This window comes from Candoia aspera, chromosome 7 (assembly GCF_035149785.1).
Source record: "Candoia aspera isolate rCanAsp1 chromosome 7, rCanAsp1.hap2, whole genome shotgun sequence".
In the NCBI taxonomy this organism is placed as follows: domain Eukaryota; kingdom Metazoa; phylum Chordata; class Lepidosauria; order Squamata; family Boidae; genus Candoia; species Candoia aspera.
In genome coordinates this window covers 68,468,018-68,490,429 of record NC_086159.1, presented here as the reverse complement: position 1 = coordinate 68,490,429, position 22,412 = coordinate 68,468,018, and the positions used below count along the sequence as shown (strand labels likewise).

Here is a 22,412-nt window from a genome sequence, read left to right as displayed (position 1 = left end):
CTTCAAAACTATTGGTTTTAGTCATCTGCAAATATAATCAACCAACTAACTGCAACTAATATGATTAATGGCTTAAGTGTCTTTTTTCTGTTGGCACTTCAATCTTACCTTCTCTGGGTAGCTCAGATCTGACCCCAGATTTCAGTCATGCATGTTAATTCTTTTGATATCTATTTGGCATTGTAGAGAGCACAATATCCCCCCATCCTCCCACATTGAAATCAAGTGTTTATTGTTGCCTTCAAAACAACATTTTTTTCTGGCAGAAGTTTGGTGGCTTCTATAGCAGCTCAATAGCCACATTTTAAATTATGTCTTCAGAAAGCTTTGTTAGAAAAATTGGCAGCAAACTGTCTTATGACAAACAATGTCAAAAGTGAAGCTGCGAAAGGACTGAAAATAGAATTTTATTTTTATTTATATACATACATACATACATATATATATATATATATATATATATATAAATAAAAGAAAGAGGTCTAAGATCAGATAACTACACTGTTGAAAAATAATTATTTGCCAGTCTGAAAATCACAATGTCATTTTCCACGTGATTCAGTATTGTCATTTAAGATTGCAAGGCTCATGTAATTATTTTCACAAATTATTTTCACACCCAGCAAATAAATACCTCCTAAATGTATTTCCTGTGCTTTATATTAACAAACTGCCTGTTTGCATGGCTAATTTTCATTAAAACTGCTTCATCTGAATACCAACTTAAGGACCTCCACTTTTATTAATCTATGAAGCTCTTGTGCATTTAAATAGCATTCTTCAATCTTTGTTGTTGCTTTATTTAAAATTCTTATGGTATGGACAGTCATTACAAACTCAAAACCCAACAGAAATTTGAAGCAACATCTTGCACATTCATAAGAAATTGACCAGAAAAAATAGCCTGCCATAATGCATTTTACACATCTTGATGGGTATGTTCATACAACATGCTAGAGCAGGGGTTCTCAGCCAGGATTCTGTGGAACCCTAGGGTGCCATGAGAGGTCACTAGGGGTTCCCTGGGAGAACAAAATTTATTTAAAAATTTATTTCAGATTTGGGTAACTTCATATTAAAGAGGTAAGTTGCATTCTTTATTTTTAGTTTAAGAACACTGTTAATATATACAGGTCTACCCATGAAATGAATATAATAATTTTGTAACTTCTGCCCTGTATTTGAGCCTGAATGTGCAGGAGTTCCTTCAGGCCTGAAAATATTTCAAGGGTTCCTCCAGGGTCAGAAGCCTGGTGAAGACCCTAAAGCAAACAAACACATGTCCAGCCTTTTCACCAGTCCATCAACAGACCATTAAAACAAAAATGGGAAGGGGCTCATCATTAACGTCAATTGGTGAAATTTTAAAAACAAAACCGAGGTTCATTAATCTTCGTGTGAGATGCTCTCTGCAGGAGATGGGTAGCCAGCACAAAATGGCCACGGAGGGCAGTGACCAGAGGGAAGGGCTGTTCCTGCCACAGTACCCTGTTCAAAATTGGAAGCCTTCACCTACAATGAAATGAAGCACAGCAGAAGGACCATGCAGCATTGGTGCACCAGCAGAAGTCTGAAGACGCTACAGTACTCTTGATGTGGAATAACATCAACATTGTGCCTTCCTGTTTTTGCAAAATGGCTAGTGGATTATCTTCCCAACTGGGCAAGTAGGACATGCGGATGACTAAGTTTAGCTGCACTTCTTCGCATCCTTCCCTAGCAGCCATCCACACTGAACATCACTAAACGTCCATCTGGGTAACCTCTAGTGAGATTGGAATGAAGGAAACTCTAGGCCACCGAACACAGTTCCGTCTTTAACTTGTCAACCACAAGCTAAACATGAACCAGAAGTGCGGTGCACCTGCTGAAAAGGCAAATGCTATTTGGGGCGCATTAACGGGAACCTAGAGACCAACTCATAGGAAACCGTTGTTCCACTTTACTTTGCCCTGTCAGGCTCAGTCCAGTCCGGTCTGGCCACATTTTATAAGGGAAAGTGATAAATTGGAGCAGGTACAGATGAAGGCCACCAAGATGGTGAAAAATCTGGAAACTAAGCTCTGTGAAGAATAGTTAAACTATTAGGCCTATATTTATTTAAATTTAGCCTAGAGAACAGTGTTTCTCAACCCTGTCAACTTTAAGATGTGTGGACTTCAGCTCCCCAAATTCCCCAGCCAGCATGGGCTAATCCCTGCTTTCTTCTTGGCAGTGTTTTAGAAGTGGTTTGTCCTTGCTTGCTTCCTAGGGCTGAGAGAGAGTGACTGGCCCAAGGTCACCCAGCTGGTTTTGTGTCTAAGCCAGGGCTGGAACTCAAGTCTCCTGGTTTCTAATATAGTGCCTTAACCACTACACCAAACTCTCTCTCTCACCTTCAGTAGATGTTTTCAAAAGAGGATGGATGGTCACCTGTCAGAGATGCCCTCGTACAGGGTTTCTCAACCAGGGTCCCGTGGCACCCTAGGGTTCCACGAGAGGTCACTAGGTTCCCTGGGAGACCACAATTTACTAACAACATTTCAAATTTGGGCAACTTTAATGTGAAAGAGGTAAGTTTCATTCTTTATTTTTAGTTTAAGAACACTGTTGATGCATATATACAGGCCTACACATGAAACAAATATAATAATTTTGTAACTTGTGGCCTATATTTGAGCCTGAATATACATGGCTTCCTGGAGGCCTGAAAAATATTTCAAGGGTTCCTCCAGGGTCAAAAAGTTGAGAAAGGCTGCCCTAATAGCTTCTGCAACTGAATGGGGAGCGGAATAGATGACCTCTAACACCCCTTCCACACCTCTAAGCCTTAACTTAAAAAATGTAATGCATAGCGTTTTGCAACTTTCCACATTTCAATTTGTGTTAAGTTCTTTTTTAAAGGTTCTATGCCTTTTCACCAATGTTACAGAATCTGACATTTCCTGTGTTGCAACTTGCCCGAAACTTTCACTGGTTGCATGCATAGGTATTGTGCCGCTCCTGAGTGGAGAAAAAAAAGTTAGGAGCAAGAGCCGCCGCCATTATTTTTCCAACTCGTCTCTAGCAAATGAATAGCAAGGGAAACGACTCCCTTATTCACCTTCAGCTTGATAAGTAGCTATTAAAATATAGCCTTACTGTTGAGTTAAAAGGGAGCGGGGTGGAGAATAAGGAACGCTGGAAGTTTAGGAGGAAACATAAGGAAGATGAGGAACTTCAGAAGAAGAAAAAAACAGACGGTATAACCTTAGGCACAATTTTCTCACGGTGGATTTTATTTCCCAGTAACGACTAAACGCTTCCCGCATTTCCCTAGAAGCAAATCCAACGAAGGCTGCAGACTTATACACCCTTTTGCTAGATAAAATGTGGTTTGAAGTTGGATCTGCTTGCAAGGAAAGGCGGAAAGGCTCGAGGCGCGCCAGCGCACCCCGAGCGAGTTCGACTCAACTCCTGAGATTTTCTCGCCGATCGTAGCGGCACCTCTCCCCACCGCCCCGGACGGGCCCTCGGCCGAACCCCCGCTCGTTTCCCCCCGAAGCGATTCCCTGCTCGGCGGCGGTGCCAGGCCAGCCTCCCTCCCGCAGCGACGGGCTCCGCCTGCGGTTCCTCCTAAGCTGCGCGCTTCACGAGGCCTGCAGTCAGCTGTTCGGGCTTCGGCGGCGGGCAGTGCCGTGGCTGGAAAGCCGAGCGGGGCGGCGGAGCCGGGGGAGGGCCGCCAGGAGGAATTCGGCCGGGGCGGCCGGCCTTGCTCGCCCCGGGACGGACGGGTCAGCCAGCTCAAGGGCTGAGCTTCGACGGCGGGGCGGGGCGAGGCGAGCACCTGTCCGCAGGGGGAACCCGGGCAGCGGGTTGGGGTCTCCCCGCTGCCGCGCGCAAGGGGAAGAAGGTGCCGGAGAGGTCGGGGAATCTGCGGACTCGACCGCCTCCGCCTTCGCTTCCCTGCGGGACTCCCTGCTTGGAAGGTCCTTCGGCCGGTTCCGCAGCTGCGGAGTCTTAGCCCGGATCGGCGCCCGGAGGAAAGGCAGCTCCTCCGCCGCTCAACTTGGGCGTAAGTCTCCGTTGGAGCAGGGGCGGCCTGGGGAGGAGGCGCAGACGCCGCGCGGTGAGGCTCGTGGGGAGCCCGGCCGATCCCCTACCGGCTTTAACGCCGCACCCCTCCGGCTTGTGCGCCGCCGCCGGGGGCTGCGGGGTGGGCCTCCTCCCCTTTTTTCTAACCGTGCCGGAGAAGTTTGCTCACGAAGTGGAAATACGTGGGGGAGTTTTCCCCGGAATCCCTTGGTCTCTGGACGGATTCCCAGGCCGGGAACTTCTGGCGGTGTGCTTTTGGTCTTTAGCTGCTTTTTCTTTATAACCTGGTTCGAGTTATTATGCTTTGGGTAAAATTTGCCCTGGTAAAATTTATTCTGCTTCAGGTGGGGTTGGGTAAGGAAATTGATGGTTTTGGACCTCGAGAATGGCTTTCTGGGGGTGAAAATGTTTGGGTGAGTTATCCTATCCAGTAAAGACAATTTACACAGAGAGAGGCACATACCGTATTAGACCTGCATTCTTCCACAATCTTTAAATGAAGATTTGTAAGTGTGTGCAAGTCTAGCCAACTGCCCTTGGATGCCCACACACACACAGACACATGGGGTGTGTGTTTGTGTTATATAAGAATAAGACAAAACATGTTGGAGGGAACAATATGTTTCCATTGGGTTCCAGTAACTCCCCAGCAATGTTGTTGGGGCCTGTTTATTGCTGCCCCATTAGTTTTCCAGCAATTTCTCCTCTCCAGGGAGATGTTCTGGGGGTCCCTGGGCTTTGGACCATCTAACTGCACCACAGCAGTTTCCACTTTCATCTGCAGTGTGGGGTAGGCCCTGTCCTACTTCGCAGGGCTGTCGCTGAGAAAATTAACATAGAAACTGTCAACAATTATTAAACATTATATGATTCAGCACTGATTTTGTGCACATATCCTGGGGGAAAAAAGATTTTTCCGCTTTTCTTACAGTATTGGAATGTGGGATTATCCAGCAAAATGAAATAATGGGTGATTCACGACAGGCAAATTATATACTAGCTACAGAGTTTGCCTCTGTAGGGTGATACCTTTAAAAGAAGAATTTGAAAAATTCATGGAGGAAGAGGCTGTCATTATCAGTGGCTGTACATTTAAGCACCAGTGACTTGGACATTTTGGACTTATACCTGGATTGTGGACTTCCTTGGCATCTGTCTGGTGGTGGTGGTAGAAATTCTGGGTGGGCCTTTGATCCTTACATTAAATTATGCATGGCTCTAAAAGATGGTCTTGTTTTATTCTCTGACACTGGCAATGGCTTCAAACTCCTTTTTTCTTCTTGTGTGTGAATATTGCTCATTTGGCCTAGAAAGGGGACCCACATAGGTTCATTTTACAGATACTCGGTAGAGGAACCAACAGTTGTCTGAAGAATTCAGAAGTGAGTTCAGTTCATTGCTACCAGTGCATATATTTGAAACCAGACATGCTGGGAATAATAAACTGAAGTTGATTGCTATTGGTGTATTAGGCGTGTACATGGCACCCTTTGCTATGCAAAATTGTCCATTATTTGATCTCTGTAGGTGATGTCCTCCTTTAACTGCCCCACCTCTGCTTTACAGCCTGGTCTGGTGAATTCCAAGCAAACTTTCCTGCTGTGTTTTTAATTTGTTCTCTCTGCTTTTTAAAAAAAAATCAAGATAAGCTTTAGTTGTCTGCCCGCACTACTTAACTTGTCTTTAAGTTTTAAACTATGTGTAAGTAGGAGGTGTAAGCCACCCTGAAGATTATTATAGCTGTATAACAGATACACATCTTTAAAATAAATAAAGAGGGAAGGGACAAGAGGTTAGCCATTAGTGAGGCAAGGGTGGGGTGGGGGTGCATGAGAGGTAAACAGAGAGGAATAATGATGACCTAACCTTTATGCTATTTGAGAAGGATTAAACTGTAAAGGAGGCATTGGCTGTTGCTGATTATTTTGTGGGAAGTTAAATTTGTCTCTGCAGAAGGGAGTAGCATCTGGCTGACCTTGTCTGAGTGACCAAGCTAAGCATGGTTGCGCCTGGTTGTTATTTGAATGGGGGACTTCCAAAAAATACCAAGGTTACTGCAAGTAATGCAGTTCCACTAATGCAGATTAAATTAACACTGTTTTTGTTCTGACATTGTTAGGTGACTATAAACATGGATTGTTGATAACGCCATCATTTAATCTTCAATTCCAAAAAGCAATGCCAAATTAATGCTGCTGCTGCTGAGCAGGAGAGTCCCACTAGGTGGCAGCCCTGACCTGATTTTGGCTGATCTAAGCGGAGTTGGATCTGGTTCATACTTGGATTGGAGGCCACCAGGAAATACTACGGCTGTAAACTAGACTGGCAAGTCAGATAAACAACCTGGAAGGTGGCAGTGGCAATCTAGTTCCCTATTGTGGCCAGGAAAGCTGCATGGTTGGGCCAGTGTGATCAAGTTTGATTCAAGGCCATTCTGACTTTTCAGACTGGGTTTCAGTTTCTTCAGCAGCCTCGACTCTCAGGAAAGGTAGTAGGGGAGCAGAGATGGGGGTGGAGAGACCTTACCAGAGTCTCTGTTCCAGGAGGGACAGAGTGTGAATCCCTGTGTGTTCAACTGGCCAACAAAGACAAGTGGGAGGTTCTGCTAGTATGTTGTTGTTTATTTGTTTAGTCGCTTCCGACTCTTCGTGACTTCATGGACCAGCCCACGCCAGAGCTTCCTGTCGGTCGTCAACACCCCCAGCTCCCCCAGGGACGAGTCTGTCACCTCTAGAATATCATCCATCCACCTTGCCCTTGGTCGGCCCCTCTTCCTTTTGCCTTCCACTCTCCCTAGCATCAGCATCTTCTCCAGGCTGTCCTGTCTTCTCATTATGTGGCCAAAGTATTTCAGTTTGGCCTTTAATATAGTTCCCTCAAGTGAGCAGTCTGGCTTAATTTCCTGGAGGATGGACTGGTTTGATCTTCTTGCAGTCCAAGGCACTCTCAGAATTTTCCTCCAACACCACAGTTCAAAAGCATCGATCTTCCTTCTCTCAGCCTTCCTTAGGGTCCAGCTCTCGCAGCCATATGTTACTACGGGGAACACCATTGCTTTAACTATGCGGACCTTTGTTGTCAGTGTGATGTCTCTGCTCTTAACTATTTTATCGAGATTTGTCATTGCTCTTCTCCCAAGGATTAAGCGTCTTCTGATTTCCTGACTGCAGTCAGCATCTGCAGTAATCTTTGCACCTAGGAATACAAAGTCTTTCACTGCTTCTACATTTTCTCCCTCTATTTGCCAGTTATCAATCAAGCTGGTTGCCATAATCTTGGTTTTTTTGAGGTTTAGCTGCAAGCCAGCTTTTGCACTTCCTTCTTTCACCTTCATCATAAGGCTCCTCAGTTCCTCTTCACTTTCAGCCATCAAAGTGGTATCATCTGCATATCTGAGATTGTTAATGTTTCTTCCAGCGATTTTAACTCCAGCCTTGGATTCCTCAAGCCCAGCATGTCGCATGATGTGTTCTGCGTACAAGTTGAATAGGTAGGGTGAGAGTATACAGCCCTGCCGTACTCCTTTCCCAATCTTGTTCCGTGGTCTGTTCTTACTGTTGCTACTTGGTTGTTATACAGATTCTTCAGGAGGCATACAAGATGACTTGGTATCCCCATACCGCTAAGAACTTGCCACAATTTGTTATGGTCCACACAGTCAAAGGCTTTAGAATAGTCAATAAAACAGAAATCGATGTTTTTCTGACACTCCCTGGCTTTTTCCATTATCCAGCGGATATTGGCAACTTGGTCTCTAGTTCCTCTGCCTTTTCTAAAGCCAGCTTGTACATCTGGCAATTCTCGCTCCATGAATTGCTGAAGTCTACCTTGCAGGATCTTGAGCATTACCTTACTGGCATGTGGAATGAGTGCCACTGTTCGATAGTTTGAACATTCTTTAGTGTTCCCCTTTTTTGGTATGGGGATGTAAGTTGATTTTTTCCAATCTGATGGCCATTCTTGTGTTTTCCAAATTTGCTGGCATATAGCATGCATTACCTTGACAGCATCATCTTGCAAGATTTTGAACAGTTCAGCTGGGATGTCATCGTCTCCTGCTGCCTTGTTATTAGCAATGCTTCTTAAGGCCCACTCAACCTCACTCTTCAGGATGTCTGGCTCTAGCTCACCGACCACACCGTCAAAGCTATCCCCGATATTGTTATCCTTCCTATACAGGTCTTCCGTATATTCTTGCCACCTTTTCTTGATCTCTTCTTCTTCTGTTAGGTCCTTGCCATCTTTGTTTTTGATCATACCCATTTTTGCGTGGAATTTACCTCCAATGTTTCTAATTTTCTGGAAGAGGTCTCTTGTCCTTCCTATTCTATTGTCTTCTTCCACTTCCGCGCATTGCTTGTTTAAAAATAATTCCTTATCTCTTCTGGCTAACCTCTGGAATTTTGCATTTAATTGGGCATATCTCCCCCTATCACTGTTGCCTTTTGCTTTCCTTCTTTCTTGGGCTACTTCTAGTGTCTCAGCAGACAGCCATTTTGCCTTCTTGGTTTTCTCTTTCTTTGGGATGTAATTGTTGCCGCCTCCTGAACAATGTTGCAAACTTCTGTCCATAGTTCTTCCGGGACCCTATCTACTAAGTCCAGGAGGGCTAGCCGCCGACAGTGCTGGTGGTGAACAGCGAATCCGATGTTCTAAGGATCAACACACCATTGGAACCTGGAATGTAAGATCTATGAGCCAGGGCAAAGAAAGTTTTGTGTGAATTGCAGCAATTTCTCTGCATGCTGCCACAATTTCTGAAGCTTTCTTTGTGTTAATGAGTCTGGCCATGGAGGAATCTCTTGTAGTGTTTTAAGGTTACAATGAAAGCTTTGATTAACTTAAGCGGAGTATTTAAAGTAAATTAAGGAATTAAGGAATTCTCCAGGCTAAAGTTTAAGATTGGATATGTGTTTCATTTTTCATCTAGATTCATTCTCTGTGTGATGGGTTATATGCAATGCACATAATGGGTGGAGTTTCAGTCATGCCATCATGGCTGCCATCTTGACTTTTTTGACCATACCCTGCAGACACCTCTGCTTTATGTTATTATAAGAAATAAAACTAAAACAATACTAAATATTAATTTCCTTTTTCAGAATGAGCAAATAACCATCTCATGTTGTATCACGTATCCCCCAAAAGCCCACACATTGCGAATTTGTTAATCTGCAGGTTTATTTAATTTGATTAATCACTTTTCTTTCTCTAGATTTATCAATGGAAAATTAATCAGATGAGCAGCTCAAACTCTAAGGATGTGCTGCAGTTGCATTCTAGATGAGTTGAACTTGACATAAATGGCTAGCATTTAAAAGGTCTTGGTGAAAAAGCATGCTTTTCAAGCTTACACCATGAATGCCTAACAGTGTTGTAATCTCTTTAACTCTATTGTTCTTCATTAATTCAAGGACTAGTTCCTGCAGGTATCTTTTACATACACAAGCATAATATCGAGCCATAGCAGCTGCTAGAACGTGCAAACATTTGCATATTCAAAACCTGCATAAACTGGAGGTTTGGTTCTTAAAGCAGAACTTTCTCCCTCCTCTGTGTCGGGGAACTTTGTTTTTAAAAATATATTGCAAAGCCTTAAGACCTGGGCTTTGTGAAGGAGTCTGCTTAAATATAGATGCAAGTCTGCAATAAAATGCCAAAGTAATTGGTATTTACAAAGCTACTTTCTTTGAATTACGACCCCAGTTTTCATTTTTGATCACTGGGTTGCCATTGTCAGGGACTGAATGAAGCTCCTTTCTTGAGCCTCCTCTCCTAACATGACTCTGAGTCTGTAAATAAGTCTGTCTGAGAAGTTTTCTCAAATTAGTTTCTTGGAAGGGTTTTAAAGCCCGCTTATTTGACCATTGCCTTGGTAATTGTCAGCCCTTCGAGGTAGTCCAGACAAGAAACCAAAACTGTGGGTACTAACAGTACCTTTATTGTAGGGTTATAGTAGCAGAATCTTGCAAGTTTGAAAACACTTCTTCTCTTCCTTGCCTTTACTTTCCAGAGAACCAGGGAGGGTCCCTTCTGAGACACTTTCCATGCCCCTATTTCTTCTCTGGGCTGAGATGTCTCTTGTCTGACCATTGTCTAGGCTGCAGCTGCTCCTTCTGTCTCCCAAGGGTTATTCCCACAGTCCATTATAGTAGTGTCTCTTCCTCCTCTCCTTCAGGGCCATTCTCTATGCTCTCTACAACAAGTGCCTCATGGTATGAAATCCATTCAGTAGTTTGGCTGGAATATAGAGCCAAGTCAAACTGCTGGCAGGATGCACGAGGATGGTTTGGCCTTGGTTTTCAGGCCCAGGAACCTAGACAACTGCAAGGGAAATTTAATGTCACAGTAGGTACCTGCCAGAAGAGGCACCAACCAAGTTTTTCCCCAAATACTTTGCTATTTCAGCAATAGTCTTTGGGCACATCAGCACTTACTCCTGTGATTTTCTACAAAATGCTCAGGAGGAGGTCAGGCTCCCTGAGAAGTGGAGAGTGTTGAGTGACTCTGCTTTGATTTGCTCAGTGTATAGTAAGGTGGGAAACGCAGCTACCATCTCTTGTTATCCAAAGCCTGCTTGACCAGCTGGATCAAATGAATGGACCGCCCTGGATCTTTTTGCTTCCTTCATAGAGTTGCTTATGTGGATTTTTATATTGTGAAAGGGTGATTTATTTCTTCTGTAACAATTTTTTTTTTCAAAATCTGTTAGCTTTGAAGCTCACCTTTGAGAGTTTTGATACTAGTGGAATAAAGGATCTCCTTGGAGGAAGGTGCGTAACATGTTCTAATTGTGGGGAGACCAATAAACCCTGTTTTTCCTTTCTTTCCCTTGCTCCAGAGAGCATTACTGTGTTCATGGCAGAGATCCAAACTGTTTACTTAACAGATGACATCCTTCACTGTCGTTCTTCATTTCTGCCCTTTATTTTTCATTCTTGTCCTTCTCCTGTCCCTTGCACCCTTCTTCCACTTACATGAAACTGGGCTGAGCCATATGTACTCTACTTGGGAATGCAAGGTGCCTACTGCTATATCAATGGATGTGCGTGGTGGATGCTCTTAGTAGCAGGCCCTTTGGATTCAAGGAACTAATGTTTTAGTGATACTAATAAAGTAGGCTGTTCAGTTGGGCAAATCGGGTATCAATGAAAATGGTCAGAAATGCTTAAAAGGGCAATTTATTGGGAAGACTTTAAAATATATATATATATAGAGAGAGAGAGAGCCTAGGGGAATTTATTTTCTCTATATTCTATTGTTTTTCAAAAAAACATTGGGTCTGTTCATAAACAGAAATACATTTTATTGTGACATTTATCTGAATTCTCATTTTTTTTTTTAACTGGTTAAATGTATATCCTGCCTTTCCTCTAAGTGTTCACAGTAGCATGCATAATGCGCACCTTGCTCTCATTTTCCTCTCAACAATCCATTGCGATAAGTTGGGTTGAAAGAGAGCAACTAGGCCAAGGTCACCAGGTGAGCTTCTGAACTTCCACGGACTGACATCTATATCTCCTAGGTCATAGTCAGCATCTTAACCCTTACACCAAACTGGAGCTAAGCTAGTATCCCTGAGAGCATCTAAAGTTGGGCTGCTTATTTCTCTGGTGTAGTGGAATAAATTCATTGGCGCAGACATCAAATAATTGGGTGCTTGCCACAGTCTGCAACCATCTTCAGGATGGAGCATTAAAAGATAAATGGGAGAAGACATCTCTGAACCCACCTTCCTAGGCGGTAACATTAGGACAGAGCACCTACTCTTTACGAATCAAGTTGAGCTGATAGGGTGAGTGAAGGAGTATTTAACTCAATAAATCTACTATGAACTAATAAAACTCCTCAATACTTGAGTGCTTGCATGGAGGTGAGCAGAACGGTACATCTGCTTCGGGATTCAGTTACTGAAGACATGTATTTATCACTTCTCATTTAAAAAAAACACCTCTTTTTTTAAATGTTGCATTCCTCCACCCATTTGTCTCTGTCTTCTAAGAAGTCACAAAGTTGCAAACCCTGGGAACAAAAAATAATCATTACCCAGTAGAATAAACTGTCTACTGTTTCATCCATACTCAATGAATTAGTTTCTGATTTTTTTCTTGAGCAATTTTTAATGCATGGTCCAACCTGTATTTTTCAGAAATATGTTCCTCTTTTTTTTTTTTAAGGTTGCTAGTACAGCAAGTGTATATTTGACAGTTCTAACAGGAAAAGCATTAAAAAAAAATTAAAACCAACGAATTTGTTTATAGCTGAGCGGGTTAAAACTTCCTTCCTGGTTACCAAAACACTTCCTCTGCATCTGCTTATGAAAGGAAGCAAGAAAAGCAGAAGACCTTACTGAACGAACAACTTTCCATGTTGTGAATTGTTGCCATTTTAAAACAGGCAGGATTCAAAACTATACAAATGAGGCTTCTCCAGAAACTCAGTTCCTGCTTACCAATCAGGTAAAGTATCGTTAAATAGTTCATCTGCGGCTTTCTTGGATCTTGGAAAACTTAACAATTTTGCTCAATCATTGACGGTGTTCTGGAATAGTTTTGTTCTACTCAACTTTTGTTCTGAAATTTTCTGGAGATAAAAAGATGGGGAAGAGGTGGTTGGAAAAGGAGTTTTGGTGTCTAAAGTTTTGCTGTGAAACTTTAACGCCGGTGAGCAATGTAGCCCTTACTAGTGAAGGAGAAACTGAAATAGCTTGTATCCATTTATCCTTCATTTCATGTGATGCAGCAGCAGAATGGAAGCTGTAAGACAAATTTTAAACACTTGTCATTGGTCAGGTGTGATCTAAGATATATGTTGTTTGAAACAGATTGGAAAAAGTCTTTTCTCTGCCCATGAACTGCTGGTGTCCTGGGGTAGGTGAATTTTGATTTAATCTAGGAAGACAACTGTTAATTAATGACATAAAAATACTCTTGTATCCCCTGCAATTTTTCCCCAAATAATTTTTTTCTCTTCTCTTTGCAATTGGCAATGATGCTGACTTTGAAATATTTTTTTTAAAATAGGGACATAACATTTCTAGAGCAAATAACATGTTAAACATTAATTATTAAAATACCAATGCTTTAAAATGCATCAGATTTTAAACATATCTACAAGAAACTGCGTGTAGTGTACTAAATATCTGGAAGTGGTTGATGATGATGATGGTAAAATATTAAAAATAGTGTTGTCCTTCGGGTTAGTATGAATCTATGAGTTGGATCCAGATTTAAGTGCATGCAATTGGGCTCAGTAGAACAGATTGTTAAAAAAATCCTTCTTTTCTATGGCAGACTGTCTGGTTCCCCAAAATGCTACGGAGAGAAAGGGAATGTCTCATGAATGGGTTGGGTTGTGGAGCAAAGGTAAAAATTGATTCCCGCAAGTAGAGGGAAGCATCTTCTGTGAGCAGATGAAGTCACTCTATCAGTGCAAAATTCTAAAAAATGGAATAGAAGGGACAGAATCTGCTGGGGACAGTTGGGGGTGAGATCAGGCTTAAGGCTATGGGAAAAAGTGTTAGTACCCCTACAGGAGAGACAGCTGGGCAGCGACTCAGAATGTTGGTGGTTGCTGCATTCTAAGCCCTCCCCTACCAGGTCACATGGCCCAGAGCGGAATATGTTTGCCCCACTCCCATATAGACAACATCTGGGCACTGCCGGGAAAGAGGTGGGAAAGAATTCCAGAAGCTGTGCTCTGTGTGAGGCTAATACTTCTCTTGGCTAACGCTGAAATTGGATGCTGTGCAGGCAGTGATGCATAGGCACAGTTCTCCAATAAATAAGTTTATTGCAAAAACTAGGAAAGCTGTTAAGAATTCCAGTGACTGCCCAGCATAAAACATGAATCTCATTTATTGAACGAAAGTTCAGTTCTTCTGCCTGTGTGATACAGAGGGTGGAAGCCTCCATGCCTTTGGGCAGGAGGAAAGGTTGGTGCCTCTCCCTTGTTACTGTAATAAACTAGTCTGGTTTTAGGCTACCTGCTTCTCATTCTGCCTGCTCTTTTGACCTTGTTTAAATTCCCATGTATCAAACTGCACGATGTTGGAAGCCGGAACCAAAGCCAAATCAAGCTTGAGATTTTTATTTAAACCATTCTTTCCTGGTAGACTTGGATATGCTCTTCGTGTGAATGTTTTTTGAGCTTTGTTATTGCTGTTCCTCTGTTGATATTACTAAACGCTTACATCATGATTCAAGCGTTTTCCTATAAGAACCTAGAACAAAAAGGTTGGGATGGAAGCTGGTGAACTTTAAAACAGTTTTAAATTGCTTGGGGTAGTTATGGATGTCTAGCCATTATCTGGAAGAACAGGCTTATGTATACTATCAGGAATTCTTACAAAACATGTATGTTACCAGTGTAATAGAACGGAAAGTCTTCACTCAACTAAGGAACTCTAATCTTGAGGTTTTAGTTCACAGAGTCAGATCTGAGGTTTATAGATCAACATACTGCTGTGCTTATTTTGGCAATTGCCTTTTTTGGGCAATTGGATTATTCACAGACGCTATTCTTAATATAGAGTGTATTTTGGCTGCCCCATGCCCAAACATGCTACAGTATTATGTTTCTTTTTTATAATACATTATCTTTAATGGAAATCAAAGGGATTTAAAAAGGCTTCCCTTCAGTTGGACTAGCCTTCATTTGATGTACGTAAAAATGGTTTTTGAGGTTGTGTTTAACAAAAACTCAACAGACATTTCTGGTCCATGGGAAAAGAAATAACCTGGCATTGTGTTGGATTTCCTAGATCTCTTGTGGCATGGAGTTGGAGAGCAGCAATCAACCTGTTGTTATGAGAGATGACAACAAACGGCGGAGGAGGAGGAGGATGAAGCCACACTGTGCAGCAAACAGTTTCTCTTCAACAGAACTCATCTCTATTGAGTTTGTTCTCCCCACAGCCAGCATCATCATAGATATAGCTAGCAACTGCACAGTAGAGCAGATGAAAGCCCAAGTTTGGATGCGAGCAGTGGAAAGCAATCAGACCTCAGATTTCTTCCGCAAGATCACACCAGATCAATTTCTTCTCCTGTATCAGAAGAAGGGGCAGTGGTATGAAATTTATGACAAACACCAGATCATACAGACCCTGGATTGTATATTATATTGGAGAGTGTTACAGAAAAAAGTGGGCAAAATCCATGTGGTTGAAAAGTCCAACCCCACGGAGGAAGTTCAGGAGTTTCAAAAGCAGCTCAATTATTTGATTGGCTATGACGTCACTGATGTGAGCAATGTGCATGACGACGAACTTGAGTTTGCCCGCCGCAGACTAGTCACTCCACGGACAAATGAAGTAACTTGCAGGGATCCAAAACTATATTCCATGCACCCTTGGACTACATCCAAACCACTTCCAGAATATTTGCTTAGTAGAATTGTCAACAATAATATTTTTATAAATATACACAGAGGAACAACTAGCCAAAAGATTAAAGTAGCTATTGATGACACACCAGATGTAATCCTCCACAGCTTCTTCACAAAAATGGCGAAGAAGAAGTCTTTAATGAATATTCCTGAAGATTACAGTGAGCTAGACTTTGTCCTTAGAGTGAGTGGCAGAGATGAGTATATTGTAGGAGAAACACCAATCAAAAACTTCCACTGGATAAGACAGTGTCTTAAAAATGGGGATGAAATCCACCTTGTCCTGGATGAACCTCCAGACCCAAACCAGGATGAAGTTCAGAAAGAGGAGTGGCACTTGGTTGATGACTGCACTGGAGTTTCAGGATATCATGAGCAGCTCACCATACATGGCAAAGATCACGAAAGGGTATTTACTATATCCTTGTGGGATTGCAATCGGAAATTCAGGGTCAAGATAATTGGCATTGATATCCCCGTGTTACCAAGAAACACAGACCTTACAGTCTTTGTTGAGGCTAATATTCAATATGGCCAGCAGCTCCTCTCACAGAGGAGAACAACAGCTAAACCATTTACTGAAGAAGTTCTGTGGAACGTTTGGCTTGAGTTTGACATCAAAATTAAGGACCTCCCTAAAGGAGCATTACTCACTCTGCAAATATATTGTGGCAAAACTCCAGCGCCATCCACAAAAGCTAACCTCCACTCCCATGATTCCCCCTGTTCTGATCCTAAATACAAAACGCAGCTTCTCTATTATGTCAACATGTTATTGATAGACCACCGCTCTCTGCTCAGAACGGGGGACTATGTGCTCCATATGTGGAAAATTCCAGACAAAGGGGAAGAGCAGGGAAGCATAAATGCCGATAAACTGACCTCAGCCACCAATCCAGATAAAGAGAATTCAATGGCTATTTCGATTATTTTGGACAAATACTGTCACCCAATAGCCTTGCCTAAACACAAGATAGCACCTGATCCACAAGGGGACAGGGCCAGAGCTGAAATGCCAAACCAGCTGCGTAAACAGCTTGAAGAGATCATAGCTACTGATCTGCTTAATCCGCTCACCTCTGAAGACAAAGAATTGCTCTGGCATTTCAGATATGAAAGTATAAGGCACCCCAAGGCATATCCTAAGTTGATTAGCTCAGTGAAATGGGGACAGCAGGAAATAGTAGCTGAAACATACCAACTGCTAGCTAAAAGAAATGCATGGGACCGGAGTACTTTGGATGTTGGCTTGCCAATGCAACTGCTGGACTGCAACTTTTCGGATGAGACCGTGAGAGCGATGGCTGTGCAAAAGGTGGAAGGGTTAGAAGATGATGATGTTCTCCACTATCTCTTGCAGCTTGTTCAGGTAAAATAGATGGACATCTTTGATGTTGAAGTGGGCCCAGCCTTGCTTAATACTTGGGTGGAAGACTATCAGAAGATGCCGGAGCTAATAGTCTGGGATATTTTTTTTAAAGGGAAATTAAAAAAAAAAGATGAAGACAGTGGCAAGAAAACACATGAGCATGTACATGTAACCATTAGGAATCAAGCTTTACTCAAGAGAGACTTTATCCTTTCTGTTTCCTTCAAGAGTATTCTGAATGGTGGAGTGCAGCAACTGTATTTAGATAATACCATGGTCAGCCTGGGAAAAGGGGGCACTTCCCAAAGTATGGTAGTACAAGCAGTTCATGTCCTCCTCGAAGCATTAAAGCAGCTGCATCCTTTTAAGGCTAGGTATCCTGAATGCTGTCCACAGCCATCATGACAATACAGTTATCATAAACCATATCGGCAGAACCATTCATACATTGCAAGCTGCTGTGTACTTGCCTGTCTCTCTGATTATTCAGTATTTGATCTTTGGTAACGGAATGTGTGAACTGGCCCCACAGAAGTATCTTTGGATGCTGAGAACATGCTTAAATGATGGATCATTTGCAAATGGGAGTTGCTTCTGATCTTGCAGTTATTAGGTGTTGGGTATGGCATGCATGTGAAATCACGTTTTATCCAAAGTTCCCTTATTACAACAGGATCTACAGTATAAGCAACTGGTGTTATCAAATAGTAGCACCTATTCTATTGTGTGTTCTTCATATATACTTAATATGTGCTGTGTAAGCATCCATAAGACAGTCATTTTAAGAGGAAAAAAAATATTAGCTAGTGTTTAGCTCAGTGTTTCTCAACCTTGGCAACTTTAAGATGTGTGGACTTCAGCTCCCAGAATTCCCCAGCCAGCATGGGGAATTCTGGGAGTTGAAGTCCACTCATCTTAAAGTTGCCAAGGTTGAGAAACACCGGTATAGATGAAGTTGCCTAAATACATGCAGAATGTGCCACATGCATCTCCTGTGGTTTAACAGCTACATGGTGTCTTGAAGTTGAACAGATGAAGTTTACACTTTTCTTCAGGTGTCTGCTGGCCCAAATTTAATCTGTCTGAATTTCTTAGTCTTCATGAAGCTTTTAAAAGAAATGATAGGCAGGGGAGAAAAAATGGGTTCTATACTCTGCTAGGAGAAACTCTGCAAAAAGATCTGGCCAAATATAGTGGCATTCCTCCACCAGGGTTCTCTCTGCGTTCCCTTACAGTACAGCCAGCCATCTTTTTGGGTGCCATTTATAAACTCGCTGGATAGCCATATAAGCTCACCTCCCATTCCACAATTGCTTGAAATTTCATAAATGCGTGTGAGAGCTGTCCATCTGACTGGTGATGTTTGAAAACATTTTGGAATATGGTGGATGCTCTTTAAGGATGTTGTAGAGGTACAGAGGATAAATCAAGAAAATACATCCAGATAACACTCTTAACAGACAAGTCAGCACTATGAAATAATAATAATGAACTGATTATAAGAAAAAGGTGAACCTTCTATATGTAAATGGAAGGCATGGCCATTTTCTGGAATATCTAGAAGACATTTCTCTGTTAGAAAAATGGATGCAAGAATTACAAAATTAACGACACTTGACAAGCAGATGTGGAGAACGTTTTGGGTACCCAAAAGACAGATAAAACTCAGATTTTATGTGAGTAGTGAAGGATTCACAGATCTAAGTGCCAGTGAGAGGCTTTCGGAGAGCTATCAGCTCATCCAACTCCATGCTACACCAAGTAAGAACCAGGCCAGGGATGCGGCTGCTGCTTTCTGTACAGGGCTTCCAACAAGCAGAGTTAATGACTCTGAACTACATTGCTGGAATTGTTTCCCTTGATAAAGGTGGAAGTTTTATTAGCACTAACATTTGTCTGCTATTTCTAGCAAAGGGAAGGATGAGGCACAGGATTGTCCTGGCAACTTGGATGACTGAAGGAGAATGGTGGGAACGGGGAATACATTTCACATGCTTAATTGATCCACTGATGAAGACTTAGTAAGAAATCTGCTCTTTATTTGAATTTACGCCTCAGGATATATTAAGTACTAGCATAGGTGATAAGTTGGTCATAAATTGGATGAGATTTTTTTCCAGCTGCCAACATTCAAGAGGTGCCAAAGACATCATAACCCAAATTGAAGTAGAATGGCTTTAATTTGAAAACGCCCCTGCGAGAAGGCAAAAGTGGTAATTGGTAAGGCAGCTTGGTGTTTTGGGTGTGGCAAGTGCAAAAGATATGCAGAGAGAAATATTAACTGTGACGGTACTGGATAGTTACATATTCTGTGGTTGAAGATCTTCTAGATATTATGAGGTTTCCTGCTTAGGAATTTGAAGACATTTTCTGACTTAAATCTGTTTTTTAATAGCTGCCATCTGGATGGTCTCAGATGGGTTGGACTTCTACTTTAAAAGTTAGGCTTGCAATTTGGAAACACTTTTGGATGCAGCTTGTGCTTCTGGATAGCCATGCTGGGAACTTCATGATTTATGACTAGCACACTAGCTGTATGCTTTCAATTAAAAATAATGCCTTTATCATATTTGGTGTTCTCTGCTCACTTCGTTATAGTATGTTCTGTATAGCTTTGGGCGTTTCTGAACTAAAACTTCAGAGACTCATAATGTTTACTGGTTCTTGCAGTGTGGAACATCTGATTCCAAACTGCAACAATTCCTTTCAATTCCTGCAAACAGGAATTGTGTGAGGTTGTCCTTCAGAGTGTTGTTGGTGTCTTGAGGGATGCTGTTGGAAAAAGGAGTTAAATTGCCTTATACATGGGAAATCCTTCACACCATTTTAGATCCTCATTCATGGAGTGCTCTTTTGTAATTTGATTTGGATATCTGATTATAAAATGGGCAGAAGCTGCAGAATTTGAAGCCAATGTGCAATAATAATTTGGCCTTTTCTCATTATTGACCCTTATGGAGGCTTTTTATAATACAAATGATTAGGTTAGTCTTACAATACTGTTTTTGAAGTTTTCCTTATCTCTGTTTTTTTAAAAAATATGTATCATATACTGGAGCAGATGTTGAAGTTCACCCACTTTGAGACAAGGAATTACATGTGGTAGCCATGCTGTTTTCTTTAGAAATCGGGATTTTAAAAAAAATTATTTATTTTTTAAAAACTTCCTAAGTAGTCCATTTATAATGCTTGATGAAGAATTCACTGAAGCAGCTTACTCTTCCTATAAAGAGCTGTTTAGGTGGGTCACAAGCCAGTTCTCATAAAAGCAATGTCACTATTTTAATTCACATATTCACAAAGACGAAACGGTGCTCCACCTTGTCTGGGGTCACAAACAGAGCATACAAGTTTAATAGGTGGTGGTGGTGGTGGTGGTGGTGATGATGATTGGTCGCATAGTCAGCCAGATGTTTAGACTGGATTTGGCATTTTTATCCACCTATTGAGTCCTTCCTAAGGACCTAGATGATGGTGGTGGTGGTGGTGGTGATCTCTCAGCAGCTCCTTAAACCAGCTGCATTTTTTCCCAGATTGTGTGACTGCCTTTCATAGCTGCAGCATGATCAAGGGAGAAGATGGGCTTTAAGGTGTTACCAAAAGGTGCTAGGTATGGCCCCAGCATGCCCCAAAGCAACTTTTTGCCTGAACAGTCTCTATTCCTACTGTCCTTACATTATCATCCATCCAAAGCTATAAAGAAAGAAAGAGGAAATACGTAGATGCTTCTTACGGAAATATATGCTCCTACATGCATGGGAGTGCATATTTCCAGATGAAGCATCTATTACCCCTGCCCTATGGAACATTTTATTTATTTATTTATTTATCTAATTTATCCCCGCCCATCTCCTCCGGTCGGAGGACTCTGGGTGGTTTACAACGATCGATTAAAAACCATAACCATAAATACACAGAATAAAATACAGTAATAAATAATATAAATAGAGGTAAAAATAAAGGTAAAAGCATTCTTCCCCCAGAGGTGAGGCAGGCCCCCACTCTCCCGGCCTTCCAGAAAGGGGTGAAGACTTGGCTCTGCCATCTCACATGGGGTGTGAGGAGGGGTAACCAACCCTGGGGGTGGTTAGAATCCTGAAGATGTTCCTGTAAATTAAGAACTTTTTTAACATCTGTATCTTGGATTATGTATTTTTATTTAAGAACATTGTTTTTATTGTATTTTAATGACTATTTATTCTGGTTTTATTGTAAACTGCCTAGAGTCACTCTTGAGTGAGATGGGTGGTGACTAAATTTGAAATATAAAATAAAGTCACCAGTTCAAGGTGCATAGGGTCCATCCTTCTCAAAATCCTATATACAACTGACTACTTGTTGCCTAGAAAATGATGCAAGAAAACTCCATAATATTAGATCGTAACTAGATTGCACAAGGCCTTGCGAAAAACATAACTGTAAATTGTATCAAACCAAGCCACTTCTCCATAATAAAGCTGTGAGCATCACTGATATCAAGAACCTTTTTAGCTGTTTTTCATTCAAATCTTTTAGCTGTATTTCATTCAAATCAAGTCTATTTTACAGACTTCACGCCAAAATTCCAAAAAAACAAAACAAAACACAAAGCTGAAATAAATCATGTTCATACTTTTTTCTCTCTACTTCAGGCTTTGAAATTTGAGCCTTACCATGACAGTGCCTTGGCCCGGTTTCTTCTAAAGCGCGGCTTAAGAGTAAGTATTTGAAAAGTTTTAAATTAGATGAAATGTAGTCATATTTCCAAAATTAGATCTGTTGAGAATAAGCCTCATATGTTACCTCCTCCATTCATAGAACAAAAGAATCGGACACTTCTTGTTTTGGTTTCTGAGAAGTGAGATTGCGCAGTCAATGCACTATCAGCAAAGATTTGCTGTGATCCTAGAAGCCTATCTGAGAGGCTGTGGAAAAGCGATGTTACAGGACTTCCTCAAGCAAGTTCAAGTCACTGAGCTGCTGCACAGAGTGACAAGGGAGATAAAGTCCATTTCTGCAGAGAAGTATGATATCACCCCTCAAGGTAGGCACGGTTTTTCTAAGCAGAATTTCATACATAACACATAACACATTTTTTTCTCGTTTTCAGTCACAGGCAGCAAAGTCTGTGGTGTCGTTGTATTACAGTTGCAGTTTCAAGAAGAGTCAGTTGCAAGCCAGATCAAAAAACCAAAAATATACTTGCGTTGGTACAACCCCATCAGAGATAATTGCAAACATAGATAGCTGTTCCTAACTTAGCAGAGCCAAATGGTATAAGAGGGAGGGAAGATTCTGTTACTATAGGCTATCTCAATCAAGTAGTCTTCCTACAGAGTCAGTTTCCCAATCTTGTCTACTTCATATGGCTGAAGCCAAACTTTTAGCAATAGCTAGGGCTTACAGAAGTAATGTGGTACCTTCTTTTCATCATTGTTTCAGGTTTGGTTTCCTTATACTGCTAAAGGTTGTATTTGTGTTTCATTGGTCTGGGACCATAAATAAATAATGGCCTCTAGATATTCTCTTGAAATCCGAACCTTACTTCCTCAAGGAAAAATTGTGTGTTTTACAGAAACCAGCAATCTATCTTTCCGTTTCATGACCATCAGAATAAGTTTCT

At 41.7% G+C, this 22,412-nt stretch overlaps 1 protein-coding gene across 2 annotated transcripts in view; it reads left to right on the top strand.

The window, feature by feature from the left end:
- Window positions 1-3,546: 3,546 nt before the first annotated feature.
- PIK3CG (phosphatidylinositol-4,5-bisphosphate 3-kinase catalytic subunit gamma) overlaps window positions 3,547-22,412 on the top strand; it is a 32,616-nt gene continuing 13,750 nt past the window's right edge. Inside the window, exons 1-4 of one of the 2 annotated variants that reach the window (XM_063308001.1) lie at window positions 3,547-4,033; window positions 14,816-16,810; window positions 21,442-21,507; window positions 21,608-21,833. In XM_063308001.1, coding sequence (XP_063164071.1) covers window positions 14,828-16,810; window positions 21,442-21,507; window positions 21,608-21,833 — 2,275 coding nt within the window. In that variant the 5' untranslated portion in view covers window positions 3,547-4,033; window positions 14,816-14,827. Of the gene's footprint in view, window positions 4,034-12,353; window positions 12,513-14,815; window positions 16,811-21,441; window positions 21,508-21,607; window positions 21,834-22,412 lie in introns of those variants that run through there. The other variant, XM_063307999.1, reaches the window with a different exon arrangement.